Genomic DNA, 16,380 nt, shown 5'->3' with positions numbered 1-16,380 from the left:
CCCTTTGTTTGCTGGGATATTTGGGGAACTGGTGTGATTGTTTGTCGCACCCAGGAAGGGCAGAGAGCAACACAGAGCAAATACTCGCATGCTGTGTGTGAAGCTCTGTCCACATGTGATCCTGGTCTTTGTGACATCTCTAGATGCCACACCTGCATGGGATCAGACCTTTCTCTACACTTGTGCAGGACAATTGTCCCCAACTTCTGCAATTATCTGGAGTTTGGGTGGTTCTTGGTCACACAGGGCTCGAGCAGAGGTGGAGTTCTGAAATCCAAGGAGAAATCACCAGATCTTTAATGCCCTGTCTCTGCTGTCAAGAAGAACGAGGTGTGGGATATTCTGCATTAGCAGGTGTGGTGGGTTCCACTCCGTAGAAGCCCCATGTGAGCCCCAAATGCTCATAGATCGGGTTCTGCTCTGAAATGTGTCCCTGCCTTGTGCCTTTTCTGATATTTGTTGTAAAATATGGGTGTTCTTCCTTCGAACACCTCATCCTCTGAATCATCCTGTGTGCCCAGCTGCTACCTGAGCACCCCGTGCTTTGGGCTGCCTGAATGACCACGTTTGATTCATCTTGGCCACAGCTTCCTCCTCCCTAAAGAGAAGGGGAAAAGACAAAGCCCTGCATCTCCAAATGTGCCATAAAGCTGAATTCCCTGATGTAAAGCATCCTGTGGCCCACCAAGAGATGTCCAGAGCAGTGGACATGGAGTTAACCCTGCCCTTAGAGCCCCACTGTTTTTTCCTGTTTTCCTTCCCCATGACGTGTGTTTTCATTCACTTTGCACATCACCAGCAAAATTTGACCATCAGGGACAAGCACTGGGTTGAGGTAATCCCCATTAGTGACTTAAACTGGGAGGTGGTTGTCTCATACTGACTGGGATGTCTCAGGCACAGCAGGATGGGTTCTGCACCCTGACTAAGAGCAGCACCTATTCCCAGCCCATCCTGAGCAGAATTTCGTTTGCCTCATGGTTTGAGATGCAGAAACTCTGCAAACCTTCAGAGCCAACATTTCTCAGAGTTCATGAAAGGCACATCCAGCATCCTGGGAAGATGGGAATATGGGGACAGTGTGGGAAGCAGGCCGGCAGTGAAATCATCGGCGGGGCACTGTCCTTGATGAAGCTGCTGCAAATAAACAAAGTCCCCCTGAAGTAATAATCATTCCAAAAGCTGCAGGAACACAATCTCCCAGCTGTGCCGAGCCACAGGCTCCTGGCTCCCAGCAGGATTCCTGCGTCTCTGCTCCTGGCAGGAGGGACCTCGCTGAGCTCAGCCTCTGCATCCAGCTGAGCTCCTGCGCTTCCCATCAGGAAGAATTTAAGGGGCTGTTGAGAGCTACAGGACCAGGAAACGGACTAAACCATGTCCCGGGTGCCACCTCTACATGGCTTTTAAACCCTGCCAGGGATGGAGATTCCGCCACTGCCCTGGGATGCTGTGACAGGGTGGTCAACATTTTGATGAAGAGATTGTTCCACAAATTTTGTACTCCAGACTCTTTACCCAGGTCTGTGCCAGGATGTGGTGCAGGACTGCAGGACAGGTGAATGCCCCTTGTGGCTGAGGAGCAACAATTCCTTTTGTCTATCCTGGATATATCATCAGGGGGAATTAGGAGTCCATGTAATGGTCTTTGTTTGCTGCTGTCACTGGGAGCAGGGACCAGGTTGGATGGGGCTTGGAACAAGTTGGTTTAGTGGAAGGTGTCTCTGTCAATGGCAGGGGCTGGAACAAGATTAATTTTAAGGACCCTTCCAACCCAAACCATTCCATGATGTTGCAAAGGAAGAACTGAATCTTTCCAGCCTTGGTGCTCCGCCTCTGCACAGCAACTCCCAAGGGAGCAGTAACCGGCCATGGAGAATGACAGGGAAGCTCCACCACACTCCCTGCAGCAAATTAACTGTGGCTGGGGGTGAAATTCAGCCATTAGCTTAATCACAGGGTTAAAATTAACACTGGTAGTAGGCAGCTGAGAGATTGGCCCTGTCTCTGTTTGAAAGGTGCAGGAGAGTTTAGAGGGCTGGTGGGGCCTGGAAAGGAGATCCTGCGGGAGAGGAAGCATTTTGGGTGCAACCACACTGGCAAACAGGGCAGGTCTCCTCTTCCCTGGTGACTCTCAGCCCCCAGAGGCTCCCTGGCAGACATGTTCATCATCAATTCCTGGATTTCCTTCTCCAGGGTTGTTTGGCCTCAGTGCAGCTGCCTTCACACCACTTTTGGCTCCTTCCTCGAGCAGGCCTTGCCCTGTAAAAATTTGTAACACGCAAACCCTAAGCCGTGTCCCAGGCACGCCAAGCACCCTCTTGGTCTTGTGCCACGTGAGCCCAACTCTCCTGGGCTGCAGCCTGGCCTGGGCAATATTTCAGTCTCTTTGAAATTAAAACAACATCATCACCCTCAACAGCAATAGTGGAAGTTAATAATAGTAGTAATAGTAATAGTAATAGTAATAGTAATAGTAATAGTAATAGTAATAGTAATAGTAATAATAATGACATATAGGTGTTGTCATCATTGTCATATTCTTCTTCACAGAATCATTTAGCTTGAAAAAGATCTCTTAAGATTCTCAAGCCCAACCTTTGGCCTTGATGTTTATTATCATTATTTTGGAACTTAGGGCCACATGGGTACCACAGAGGAGCCAGAGGAGCCATTCCTTTGCCTTCCCTTGTGGTTTTGTTGCCCTGTTGAAGATGTTTCAGGGCTGTTTCTCAGTTGTTCAGCTGCAAGACTGATCAAACCAAAAGGGCTTCTCAATCTGTCTTCTGCCTGACATTCAAGGTGAAGGAAAGAGAATCAGGAGAGCTTCCTCTGCTGAGGAGACCACCATGTCAAATTTGAGGTTCCCTGGCCCTGCATTTAAACCACCAGGTTTTTCCACGAACTTTACACCGCCAGATCTGATCTCTGCAGGAAGGGAGTCCCCTCAAAATGATTGCTGTTGCTTGGAAAAACTTTAGACTCTTCCAAACTCCGCTTGTAAAGATTTATGATCACTTCAACAGAGCAAATATCCCCAGAGGTGGGGTTTTTTTGCTGCTTTTTATAAATGCAAATGGTTTTCAGGCACGGTGTAAGGAAAACCGCTGGTGCTGGGATGGAGAAACACCAGCCAGTGAGGATTTTATGTTAATAAACTTTCCCCTCACACGCAGGATTGGGGTTTCAGAGTTGCTGTGGATGGCCCTGCTTCTTTTTATGATCCTGCATGAACAGACACACACTTTTAAGCATGTACAGCCTTGCCTTTTCATTAAAAAACATCAAAATGGGCCGTTTATCAGCCCAGGTGACATATTAGACTTAGAAAAGCCCAGCGGGCTTGTAGCAAGTGACTCCAGAAATAGGATCCAGACAAAGGGGAAAAACCCCACTGCTGAGCTGCGTTGAGTCACACTGACACAGGCTGGAAGTTCTGCTCTGCAGCAACATCTAGTGATGCTTTTGTGCACTGAAAACCAAGCTTGGGTTAGATTCTCACGGAGGGGATAGGAGGTTGGAGTGGTGGATGGCTCAGCAGCTCTCTTGAAGCCCAAAAGGGACAAGATTCCAGATGGGAATCTCTAGACCTGGTTTAGCCAGAGTCACAGCTTTATGACTGAACAAAGCAAATCTCCCAAACTCCTCTTCTGTACCCCTCCAGCTGAACCACTGACCTTGGCACAAAGGCTTCATAATGTTTAATTGAGAGGAAAATGGCTTTAAATGGCTTTAAATTGAAAGAGAGCAGGGTCAGATTAGACGTTAGGAAGAAATTCTTCCCTGTGAGGGTGGGGAGGCCCTGGCACAGGGTGCCCAGAGAAGCTGTGGCTGCCCCTGGGTCCCTGGAAGTGTCCAAGGCCAGGCTGGATGGGGCTTGGAGCACCCTGGTCTCATGGGAGGTGTCCCTGCCCATGGCAGAGGGTTGGAACAGGATGAAATTTAAGGTCCTTTCCAACCCAAACCGTTCTGATTTTGTGATGCTGAGGTTGATAGATCTCAGATGGGAATATGGAGCTGTGGAAAGACCATCCTGACCTAAGGAACATCTGATTGCCCTGCCTGGGGAGGTGCTGCTGCTTCCCACAGTGCTTCCATGGGGCTGCTGGAGCACAGCACAGGCACGTCTTACTCCAGGAAGCCTGGACAGCATCAGTTAAGCTCTGATGAACTTTCATCCTCTCCCCTCGCCTTGGAGAGAGGGAAGTGTGTAGCTGTAAATTCTGGGGCACTTGCCCTGGAAAGGCACCAGCCAGGGCTGGTTTGCAGCTGGAGGCAGCCAAGGGAAGAGGAGGCAGCTGGTCCCTGGCTGGGGTGCACTTTGTCCTCACAGCTCCTTCTGCTCCTTCTCCAGGTGCCTATTCCCTGTCCGTGAGAGACAACAACTCCGCTCACGGGGACATCATCAAACACTACAGGATCCGCTCCCTGGATGGGGGGGGGTACTACATCTCCCCCAGGGTGACTTTCTCCAGCCTGCCAGAGCTCATCCATCATTACAGCCGTAAGTTGTTTGGATTGGTGTCCTGGAAGAGAGTGGGGACAGAGGGAGGACGGGCTTGGGAGACACCACAGCTGCTCCAGCTGCTCCCATGGGCCAGGTGTGATCCTACAACCAGAACCCACGTCCTGGTTTCCATCCTAGGGAAATACAAGGCTGAGCTCTGCCCGCAGCCCTAAAGTCAGGGAGTGTCTCCCATCAGGAAAGGAAAGAGATGAATGCTGCTGGGATATGCAGGAGGGATGCTTGGGAAGCAGGGTTTGGAATAACTGGGCAGGATGATTTGCTCCTCTATTGCCCTTTGAGCTTTTTCCTTTGACTGGGACCATTCTGGATGCCTTGATCCCTCTGGCTGAAACTTTTCATGGAAACACGGAATTATTAAGCCCTCTAAGACCATGGAGTCCAAGGCAGGGCCAAGGCCACCACTAACCCATGTCCCCAAGTGCCACATCCACACGGCTTTTAAACCCCTCCAGGGCTGGGGGCTCCGCCCCTGCCCTGTGTGGTTGTGGAGGTTGCCATGGGCTGATTTTTCCTGGCATGTGTGGATGGAAGAGGAGGTTTTCTCTGCCATCCCACTGAACTGTCCTCTGCTTTGTCCTCTTACAGAGAAAGGGGATGGGCTCTGCCAGCGGCTCACAGCCCCCTGCACATCCCTGGTTCCCCAGAGACCCTGGGCTCAGGACGAGTGGGAGATTCCTCGGGAGGCCCTGAAGCTGGTGAAGAAGCTGGGCAGCGGGCAGTTTGGGGAAGTGTGGATGGGTAAGTGGAATTCCCTCCACTCCAGGCAACAAAGATATAAAGAGAGGAGATGGGAAGCCTGGGGTTTTTTTCCCCTAAGGCAAGACTGTTCTGGGAGTGGGGATCCTTCAGGATGAACAGATATTTATGGGTACACACCCTGCAGGGTTCCTGGGGAGGACTGGACAGCTCATGTTTGCACAGATCAGTGGCTGAACAAGGGTTTCACAGGGGGTGGGTGTTGAAGTCACTATTTACTCATCTCTCAGGACATACACTCATTCCTCCTGGGAATCCTGGGCACAGCTGTAAGATCCTAAGTCACACCCAGCAGGGTACCTGGGGGACATTGTCCCTCTTTTTCTGCTTCCCTGCTCTACTTTATACCCCAGATTGCAATCCCTGATGCCTTCCTGCCCACTGCTAATCAGCGGGGGAGGAAGTGGGGGGAGCTCAGCTTCCTCTGCCGCCCTCTTTGCGGTTGCTGGTTGCCTTGGAAATCGAGATTGTGGACAGGACCAGGCTGAGTTCATGTCCTGGCTGCACAGTCCTGCCTTTTTTGGATGGCATTTGGGTGATTTGAGAGCCCAGCTGGTGGGATGCCCCAGGGGTTTCACCCAGAAAAGGTCAGGGAGGGTTGTATGAGGATGGGCTCATTGCAGGGGTGATCCCTGATGCAGCTGTGACAGGAGTGCCCCTTCTCCTCTCACACCTGCCGGCACTGGCATTTACCCCGTGGTTCTTTATGAGGGATTCAAGCTGTTCCTGTGGTTTTCTGCTCCATGAGCTCTTCTCCTCCTTATTGCACAACCCCACAGCGCCTGCAGGGAGCCCAAAATCCCTGAAAAGCATCTTTCTCTCTCTGCAGGCTACTACAAGAACAACGTCAAGGTGGCTGTGAAGACCATGAAGGAGGGCAGCATGGATCCTGACGCCTTCCTGGCAGAGGCAAACCTGATGAAGAAGCTCCGGCACAACAAACTGGTCCAGTTGTACGCTGTGGTCACCAAGCAGCCCATCTACATCGTGACAGAGTACATGGCCAATGGTAAAACCCTCCTGGAGCTCTCTGCTGGGCTTCTGCAAAACCAGTTTGGTGAACCGGCCAGTGTCCCATGCAGAATGGGGGTGGGGAAGAGGGGGTTGTACCAAATCTGCAAGAAAGTGACCCAAAAGTTTGATTCAAATACAGAAAGAGGCTTTCTGGGTGATGAAAAAAAATGGTGATGCTCCATTTGAAGAGTATTTAAAATTCTCCCCTCCACTGTTCTCACTTGGTTCAGGTTTTTACTCCCCTCATGGTAAAATTGTCCTTTCTTTTGCCCCTCTTGTTTATAACAGTTTAAATGATGAATTCCCAGCAGTTTGCAACTGATCTGTGCAAAACACAGAGGAATTTGGGCTGTTTGGGAGCTTTCCTAAAGGAAGATGCTCCAGTGGACAACCATTCTGGTTCCTCAGATTTTCTCTAGGATGGAGGCAGATTTGTTGCCTACGTTCAGAGAAGCAGCAGGGGAAAGAAATTTATAGATTATTCAGAAGAGTTACAGCAGTCCCTCCGCTCCTACAGGGTGTTTGCTGGATTTCCTGAAGACAGAAGAAGGAAGCCAACTGAATCTCCCCAAACTCATTGACATCTCTGCTCAGGTCAGTGAACAGTCACTGGGAAAAGGATCCAAAATTTGTTATTGCCTCAGTGGAATTCCTGCAAGTCTGAAGTCAGTCAGAGCAAAGATGTCCTGGAGAAAAACAGCTCCTCCTGGTGTGCTCTCTGAGGGATTCTCCTCATCCCCCTCGTGTCCCTGTGCATGTCAGCTCTGTCCTTAGGGCAGCCTCTGATAGCTTAGTGCCGAGTTAGAGATCCCGAGTCTGGGGTTTTTTTGGGGGGTGGTTGAGTTTATTTTGGTCTGATTTTATTTATTTTGCTTTTCTGCCTTGCTGAGCAGGAAAAAGTTTCTTTTTCTTTTTACCGAAAAAGAAGAAAAAGCTCAAAAAAGAGACTCCCAATGCAGGACCAGCAGTTCTGCCCTTCTGATGATGAGGCACAAAGGATGTTCTGACCCTCAAATCTGGGAATATTGCTCTTTATGAAGAAAAACCTTTAACTTTAAAGGCTGCAAATCTTAACAGCTGCAGCTGCACTGTAACATTTTATTCCCAAAGTGCCTCTAAACACAAAGAGGGCAAAATTAGGGAACCCACATGAAGAATGAGAATTACAAAATCACTGCACTTTGGTCCCAGCCAGCTGCTGACAGAATTTGGCTCACCCAGAGCACAGTTAGGCTAATTAGGAAATATTGGGAAAACAAAAAAAACTGAAGCATCAGGCTGAATAAAGCTGAATAAAGGTCTGGGATTTATCCATAGCGTCACTCAGCCTCTCTTGGCAAAGTGGACCTGAGGAAAAAATGTGTAAAGGTTCGCTGGTTCCAGCCATTAAATAGAGTTACTTTTTAATGAATTAACAACTGGGGAATCTTAATATTTGAGGAAATGTTTTATAATAGTGGAAGACTTTCCTTCTTGCTTTAACCAGGATGAAAAGGTTTAAATACTTTAAAGCAGTGCCACCTTCTGTAATTTTTCCTTTGAACCGTCCATAGGGGTGCAGAGAAACCTCTTTCTGTTCCTTCCCTCTTCACTACTGATAAATTTTATGTATCTGAAGCTTAATCATTGTTGTCTGTGAGACATTATGGAGACAAATGCACCCTCCCCATTTAGTGTCTTTGACTTAATTACTTCCCTCCTTCCCTCCTCTCTTGGAATCCCCAGTTCCCTCCCTCCATCTTTCATTGTTTCAGCCCCTCTCTTGAAAATTATAGCCTGTGGTTTGTTTTAAATTCCTGAGGGTTAGGAATATGATCCCAGTTAATCCATATTACAGAGCCCTTGGGTTTAGGGGGAGCATTCCCCAGAAATTGCCTTGATGCATTTCTGTGCAGGAGGAAATTCCTGCAGCCAGAGCAATCTGTGTGTGACTCAGAGCAAAGATTTTGGTCAATGTTACAGAACTGTGGAATCACAGAATGGTTTGGGTGGGAAGGGACCTGAAAAATCATCCCATTTCCACCCCCTGCCATGGTCAGGGACACCTTCCACTAGCCCAGGTTGTTCCAAGCCCCATCCAACCTGGCCTTGGACACTTCCAGGGATCCAGGGGCAGCCACAGCTCCTGTGGGCAACCTGCACCACACACCAGGACCAGGTGTACAGACCAAATCCCCACACCCCAATGGTGCCAAACTCACAGAAGTCACCCTCAGCATGGGGTAGGAAGGATTTTACCCATCCCTGAGGCACTGGTGTCAATTGGAACAACTTTCATCCTTCCCTCTCCCATCCCAGCACCACCTCCCCAGGACAGGGACTCAAACATTCCCTGGGTATCTCTGGGAGGAGCAGCAGGAGGAAAGGGCAGTCTACTGAGCTATTTTGCAATCTCTTTATCTGCGGTGTTGGGGTGACATCATAGCCCAACAGGCACCCAACCCTCTCGAGCGCAATTTTTGATCCAATGACATCCATGGGAGTTAAAATTAGAACAGTCTGGGCCCATGCACTCAATCCTGTGGTCAGTCTTGAGGGTAAATGCTTAAAAACACTCTGGGCTGGAACAGGCTGAGAACCAGGTCCTATCTCATTAACATCAGGACAGGAAATTACATCAATTCTTCCATTTTCCACTGCAGAAAGCAGCCCTTGCACTAGAGGGGTGTTGACACAGGTTAGAAATGCAGCACTGGAAAGTATGTGTGAGTATCCTGTCTGAAACCACATGTGAGTTCTGAGGCTCATGAGAATCTGCATGGAGTGGAAAATTGCTCTGCCCTCATGCACAGGCATCTAAAAGCTTTAATAGATGCTACCCAGTGCTGGCCAGGGCTGCACAGACCCACTCACCTTCCCAATAAATGCCCAATCCAAGTCTGAGACTCAGCCTGGCAATCTCTGTCTTCTATCAATCTTCTTTTTCAACCCCCAGCACTCATCAGTGAAATATTGCTGCTGTCATTGATAAAGGCTCATCACACACCAGGTACCCTGATAAGATTTTAAGAAGAAATTCTTCCCTGTGAGGGTGGGAGGCCTTGGCACAGGGGGCCCAGAGAAGCTGTGGCTGCCCCTGGATCCCTGGAAGTGTCCAAGGCCAGGTTGGATGGGGCTTGGAGCAACCTGGGCTAGTGGAAGGTGTCCCTGCCCATGGGGTGGAATGAGATCTTTAAGGTCCCTTCCAACCATTCCATGATTCTATGATTTGCTAGTTTGGGATTTTTTTTTTTATTTTTTTTCCTTTTCTTAATTAATGTATTTAACCTGGATTGTTTATGACTAAAATCCCCACTGGAGAGGAGAGGCTTGTGGCAGAAACTGGGAATCCGATGATGTGGTTTCAGGTCTTGCTGCAGACACAACTCAGGGCTGTGACTTCTGAGCAAAACAGAGAGTGGCACTTCAGTTCTGCTTCACTCAGCTGCTCAGGCTGCTGAAGCTGAATATCTGCACCTGTACAAGGGCAATATCAATTTATTCACCTGTCTGCTGATCCACCTGTCCATCCATCCATCCATCCATCCGTGGGGTACATAGGCACATCCACGATCGGGGAGAGGTACCAGCAACGCCGTACAAATGCTTTGTAAAGGTGGGTGGGAAACAGCCGAGATAAAACACGGAGGTGATGATGAAGAAGGGCTCTTCCTCCCCTCGCAGGTGGCAGAGGGCATGGCCTACATCGAGCGCATGAACTTCATCCACCGGGACCTGAGGGCTGCCAACATCCTCGTCTCGGAGACGCTCTGCTGCAAAATCGCTGATTTCGGCCTGGCCAGGCTCATCGAGGACGAGTACTTGGCACAGGAAGGTGGGCGTCCTTCCCAGCACTGCCCTCATCTCCCGCTCTGCTGCCCTCGGGAATGCCAGGACACTGGGCTGGGATCAGGCACAGGGCACCAGAGCCCACGTGGCTGCTGCTGCCAGCACCAGGCAAGAGGCAGAGAAACAGAAACACCCAAAAATCCAGTCCTGGGAGAGGCAGCAGCGCTTGGGGACTATAAAACCAACTGAAAACTGCAGAGGGAAATGGGAAAAAACCCCTTTTGGCTCTGTTTGTGGGAGTTCTGCTGGCCCTCCAGTTGTTTGCTGGAGAAATTTGGCCTCTGCTAACAAAAGCTGCTGCCTGTGCCCAGGTTTTCCCAGGGATTCAGTCCAGAGGGAAGGAATAACAGAGTAACTCAGTCACTGCACTGCAGAGGGGAGCTGGAGGCACAAATCTGGGCCCAGCAGCAGCTTCTGGGTGTGCCAGGCAAACCAAGCCCTGATCACATCAGGTCTCTTCCACGGCAGCAGGACAACTTTAAAAACAATAAATCACAGAATCATTTAGTTTGGAAAAGACTTCTGAGATCATCCCTTTATTGAGCTCTGACTCTGAGGCCAGGTATGAGGTCAAATCATTCAGATTGCAAAGCGACTCTACAAAGCACCAGGGAAAGCAGCAGCAGTGGCTGAAATAACACAATTAAGTCGGGCATAAGTGGCACTTATCAGAAGATTTTCAAATTTTGGAAATCTGTCCTCATCTAGAGTTGGGATGAGATAAAATTCCCCTTAAGACATACTCTGAGGAAAGGAACTCCAATAGTTTTTGTGGGCTTTCTTAATAAAGTAAGAAACATTTCTTTCAATTTCCTGTCCCCAAAACACTTTTTGATACAAATCATACCCATTTCAACATGCAAAACTATTTCGGAGTAGTAAAAGATCCCAAATGTAATTTGGAAACTGCCATGAAGGGGACCTTTGGCTTTGCTGCAAATTTTAAGGCAGTTTTATCCTTCAGAGAAGGTTTGATGAAATCAGTGTGCTTCTGTTAATAACCAAAGGAGCTTCTTTTCCAGTGCAAAGCAGCTTCCATCAGCATTTCTCCAGCTAGCTTTGCTCTGGAATAGCAGCTCCCCTCTGTCTGCTCTGAGCAATTCTCACTTTGTAGATTGCATTTCCCAGCCTTGTCACTCAGAGCGTGATGTGCAACAACTGAGGTGCTTGTTTCACACCCCGCAGTTGGATTTTCAGTCCTGTGAGGATGTGCATAAATAAAAATGTGGTTTCCTCCGCAGCGTAACATGATCAGTTCCTACTTATCAAGGTGGTTTGGCTGCTGGCTGAGTTTTTTTTCTCTTAGCTAAACTGAAATTGCAGCCTTACAGTCATTGCCATCCACAGCGGGTTAAGCAAGAACTTGGTGGACAAAATAAGATGGGGATTATTCTGGTTTTTATATAAATATGCAGCTTTAAGGACTGGGGAATTTATATTTGCTGTAATATTTATGCATTTTTGCTAAAAACAACCCCCTTCTAATAAGTGGTTTCACAGAACCACAGAGTACCAGGTTGGAAGGGGACCTCAAGGATCATCTGATCCAATTTTTCTTGGCAAAAGCCAAAGAAATTTTATACTGAATAAAATCCTACTGTCGTTGTCTGATAATAAATCTGCCAGAAACATTGGTTTTGAATCCTCCATCCAGCTCTGGGGTGGAGCAGGTCCAGAGGAGGCCATGGAGATGATCAGAGGGCTGGAGCCCCTCTCCTAGGAAGAATCACAGAATCATAACCAACAGCCCAAAGGAACCAGGGATCAGTTTTGGGGATTTGCTGTGCTTGTGGGAGGTGAGGGAGATGCTCCAACTCCAGGTGTTATTTCCCTTTGTTTCCTTTGGGACAGGTGCCAAATTTCCCATCAAATGGACGGCTCCAGAGGCCATTAACTATGGGGTGTTCACCATCAAATCTGACGTGTGGTCTTTTGGGATCCTCCTGACAGAGATCATCACCTACGGCAGGATCCCTTATCCAGGTACAGGATCCCTTACCCAGCTACAGGGCTCTGGGAATACCGGCTGAGTGTCCAGCCACTTCCAAGCATCCAGCACTGCTTCAGGCTTGGAAGCACTCACTGACGTGTGCCCAGACACACTCAGCTGCCTCTTAGAACCAGGGAATCCTTTAAGTTGGAAAAGGCCTCTAAATTGATTTAACCCGAGGCCACCCCTGCCCCATGTCCCCAGGCGCCACATTTACACGTCTGGGAGATCCCTCCAGGGATGGGGACTCCACCACTGCCCTGGGCAGGACAACCCTTCCAGTGAAGAAATTTTTGCTAATATCCAATCTAAACCTCTCCTGGTACAACCTGAGGCCATTTCCTCTTGTTATTTCACTTCTTCCGTGGGAGCAGAGCCTGACCTTTTCGGCTGTGCCCTCCTGTCAGGGAGTTGTGCAGAGCCACAAGGTCCCCCCTGAGCCTCCTTTTCTCCAGGCTGAGCCCCTTTCCCAGCTCCCTCAGCCGCTCCTGATGTTCCAGCCCCTTCCCCAGTTCCATTCCCTTCCCTGGACATGCTCCAGCCCCGCAGTTTCCCTCTTGGGGACACTCACGTGTCCCTCAGTGTCCTGAGGGGTTCCTCAAGCTGGGTTTCCTTCCCTCAGTTCCCTGTCCAAAGCCAAACTTACAGAGGGGAGTCAGGGGTGGGACAGAGGGACGGAGGGGAAGCTCAGCCCTGAGGAAGGGATGATTCCCAGGTATGGGAACCACCGCAGCCCCTCCAGCCCCTCCCTGGGTGTGAGCTGCTGCTGGGAGCGCTGCCCTTCCCCCTCCCCGGGGTGCTGAATAACTCCTGCCGGCCTCTCTTCCCCTCCAGGGATGACCAACCCCGAGGTGATCCGCAACCTGGAGCGGGGCTACCGCATGCCCTGCCCGGAGACGTGTCCCGGGGAGCTCTACAGCGTCATCCTCAAGTGCTGGCGCAGCAACCCCGAGGAGCGCCCCACCTTCGAGTACCTGCAGTCGGTGCTCGAGGACTTCTACACCTCCACGGAGAAGCAGTACGAGCCCGAGCCGCAGCCCTGAGCCACCGCCCCGCCAGCGGCTGGGGACGGCGCCGCAGGACAGCCACCACCCGGCGGTGGCCCGGTGCAGGCGTTTCCCCTCCTCCTGTCCGCGCCTGGAGATGGGGAATCAGGAGGGACGTGAGGGAGGCGGATGCTGCCGGCTCTGTGGTTGTCGCAGAGACTGAAGAGGTGCCTGAGAGACGGCACAGCTCCTTCCTCGTCCGCCTCGGAGGGCTGTACCCACTTTGCAGGCATCACCTCTGGCACGAAGGACAGAAAGCTCCTTCGTGATCCACCTGGATACAGAAAAACCCCTCAGCTCCTCAAATGCAGCCCCGGGAAGAGGGGCCCGTGGCCGGGGTGGTGGTATGGGGGTGAAGAATCCCTGCCCCACCTCTGATGCCACTGCTGGCAGTACTCCACCCCCTCCGTGCCACGGGCAGGGTGGGAGCGTGTCCTGTCCGCACCTCCTGGGGCCACACCAGCTCTGGAGCGTTCCTTCCAGGCGATGCCCCCGCTCCGCCTCAAGTCAGTAATAAAAGAAAAACTGGATACGAGGATTTCCCATTTCTCTACTGGGGCGTCAGGCTGAGAGTGAGGCCCTGTCCTTCCCGTGGCCAGCCCCTGTCCTTCCCTTGTCCTTCCCGTGACCACCTCCAGCCCCTGGAGGAGAAGGGAGAGGCCGGGGGGCTCTGCGGGCAGCGCGGGGTGATGTACCCGGGGCTGGAAGGGGAGGATGCCCGAGGAGCAGGAGATGCGTTCGTGCTGTGGCCACGAGGTGTCCCTCCTTCCCAGCGAATCTGGACGGCTCATGGGAAGTAAAAATTCGTGTAATAAAAGAGCTCAGAAATGAAACCTCTCCTGGCTTGGCTGAGCCTTCGCTGCACAAGCTCCCGGTGCAGCATCACGGCCGGTCCCGCTCCGCACCCAGCGCCGGCAGGGTTCAAATCCATTTCCCTGGTTTCTGGTGAATCTCTGACCCAGGGAAATGCCCTCAAGAGGCTTCAGGCTGGTCTCCAGTCAGGAGTTTCACGGGGCTGGTGAGCGGGGAGCAAAGAAATAAGGCACAGATGGCACATGGGAGGGGTGTGGGGGCCGCAGGAGCGAGCTCCAGGCTGGGACACGGGGGACTCTCCAGAATCATCCCCCCGGGGTGCTTCATCTGCTGTTTTCTTCTCCATGGAGGAGACTTGGAGTCCAGCTGTAAAGGGTGCGTTTCACAGTGGAACAGGGAAGCTACGGGAAAGAAACAGCAGAGATGGAAAGAGAAATATTTGGGGTGGCCTTCTAAGATCCAAAGTGAGTTTGTAAGAAAGATGGAGACAGACTTTTTACCAGAATCTGTTGCAACGTGATCGGGAGTGATGTTTTTGAACTAAAATAGGGTAGATTTAAACCCTAAGAAAGATATAAGGAAGATGATTTTTTACAATGAGGGTGTAAAACACTGGCACAGGTTGCCCAGAGAAGCTGTGGTTGCCCCTGGATCCCTGGAAGTGTCCAAGGCCAGGTTGGATGGAGCTTGGAGCAACCTGGGCTAGTGGAAGCTGTCCCTGCCCATGGCAGGGGGTGGAATGAGATGAACTTTAAGATCCCTCCCAACCCAATCCATTCCATGATTCTATGACCTGTGTGCCAGAAAAAACACCCAACACACCCCAAGACATGACACAGAATTATCTGTTCATGCCACTGCTGCACAAGAGCCTCAGAGTAAAAGGAGTTGTCTGCCTGCAGGGGAAGGGAGGATTTAATAACAATTAATGATCTCCCAGACTCAGGATGAGGGGAACTGGCTGAGATGATCCAGCCTCAGAAATTCTGGTCTAGGGGAGAACCCCTAGGGTGTCTGGGATTTTTCCATAGGGATGATGGATGGAAGTCTATGGGAGACCTGTACCCCTCTAGGACTGCACTGGAGCTGGGTGGGAAACCTTGGGCAGTGGAAAAGATCCCCATCCTCACAACCTGATCCCCATGAACTCAGTGCTAGTAAGTCCTAGAAATAATTTAAGATGAATCAGCCTCAGCCTAGTTCCTTCATGGTTCCCTAGGGACAAGTTACTTGTGCTGTAACTACACAAAGCCCGTTTTAAACCACGGTGGAGGGGGGGAAAGCCATTTATTTAATAACTTCACTGGAGTGGAAGAAGTCTTTCTCCTTGCTTGAACTCCAGCTTGGTCTCTCCCAGATCCCAGGAACTCCATGCAGAACCAGCAGATTCCTATTAATGAGATGATAGTCAGGAAATAAATACAGATGAAAGCTATTTGACTCCTTGGCTGTTAATATTTTATTGAAGTGAAAACTGTGGGTTATTTGTGCTGGAGCAAAGCAGGAAGAAGGGCTACAGGGTGTCTGCTGAGCACTTGTACATTGCATTATTGCCCAAGGCCAAAGTGTCAAGTGTTGTAGCTCAAATTAGAAAGGAAATGGATATTTTTATGGCCAGTAGCAGCACGCGGCCAAGCCCAGGGTGAACATAACAAGAGTCTGTGAGCTGAGCTTCCTCTGCTCTGGACACCGCTGTCCTTTTTGTTCCTGCTGCACAAACACATTAAATTTGTTCCCTGCAGCAGACCCAGCTCCATAATCTCCTCCATGAAGGCCTGGAAGGAGCCGCTGGAAACTCCTGCCTTGCTTTGGGGAGTGGGCGGGGGCTGTGCCACCAAGCTGAGCCTCTCCAAGGGATGGAGGGAGAGTGTGAGCTCCGTGAGCAGCCATGGTTTTAAAAAACATCCTCTGTTCTACAAAGCACCCACCCAAACCTCTGGGAAACGGAGCCGGCTACTCCTCCACCACAGCCGGACAGAAAAGGACCTGCCCTCCTGAGCATGGGCACCAGGGATTGCAGTCACAATCTCAGGTGAGGAGCGGGGTGCTGTCCTCTGTGGCCTCCAGCCCAGGATGGCTCCAATGCCATCAAAAAGCTCTGCAAGAGCCCCTTTGTCACCAACCTGGCAGCCTAAGAGGCTTCTCTTCACATGGGTGAGCTCCAGCCAGAGGCTCACAGGGGTGTCTTGGAGCAGGAGAGAGGTGATAAGAGTGATCCAGGCTCTCAAATTCAGTTTGTGAACCTAACCAAGAAGAACCTGTCAGGCTGTGCAAAGGTGTTTTACAAGATATGAGCCAATTCCTGCCACAGACAGAGCATGAAGCACTGGATGTCTCAGACAAGGATTAAAAGAATTGCCCAGTGATGTGTATCCTGCACAATATCCGAGATAATCCTTTCATTTCTT

General features: G+C 50.5%; 1 protein-coding gene across 1 annotated transcript in view; it reads left to right on the top strand.

Moving 5' to 3' along the window:
- BLK (BLK proto-oncogene, Src family tyrosine kinase) overlaps positions 1–13,689 on the top strand; it is a 35,041-nt gene extending 21,352 nt beyond the window's left edge. Inside the window, exons 7-13 of the mRNA XM_069008664.1 lie at positions 4,352–4,501; positions 5,111–5,263; positions 6,111–6,290; positions 6,813–6,889; positions 9,959–10,109; positions 11,975–12,106; positions 12,948–13,689. Coding sequence (XP_068864765.1) covers positions 4,352–4,501; positions 5,111–5,263; positions 6,111–6,290; positions 6,813–6,889; positions 9,959–10,109; positions 11,975–12,106; positions 12,948–13,156 — 1,052 coding nt within the window. The 3' untranslated portion in view covers positions 13,157–13,689. The remainder of the gene's footprint in view (positions 1–4,351; positions 4,502–5,110; positions 5,264–6,110; positions 6,291–6,812; positions 6,890–9,958; positions 10,110–11,974; positions 12,107–12,947) is intronic.
- The last annotated feature ends 2,691 nt before the right edge of the window (positions 13,690–16,380 follow it).

This window comes from Aphelocoma coerulescens, chromosome 3 (genome assembly GCF_041296385.1).
Source record: "Aphelocoma coerulescens isolate FSJ_1873_10779 chromosome 3, UR_Acoe_1.0, whole genome shotgun sequence".
Lineage (NCBI taxonomy): Eukaryota > Metazoa > Chordata > Aves > Passeriformes > Corvidae > Aphelocoma > Aphelocoma coerulescens.
This window is presented reverse-complemented; position numbering and strand designations above follow the sequence as displayed.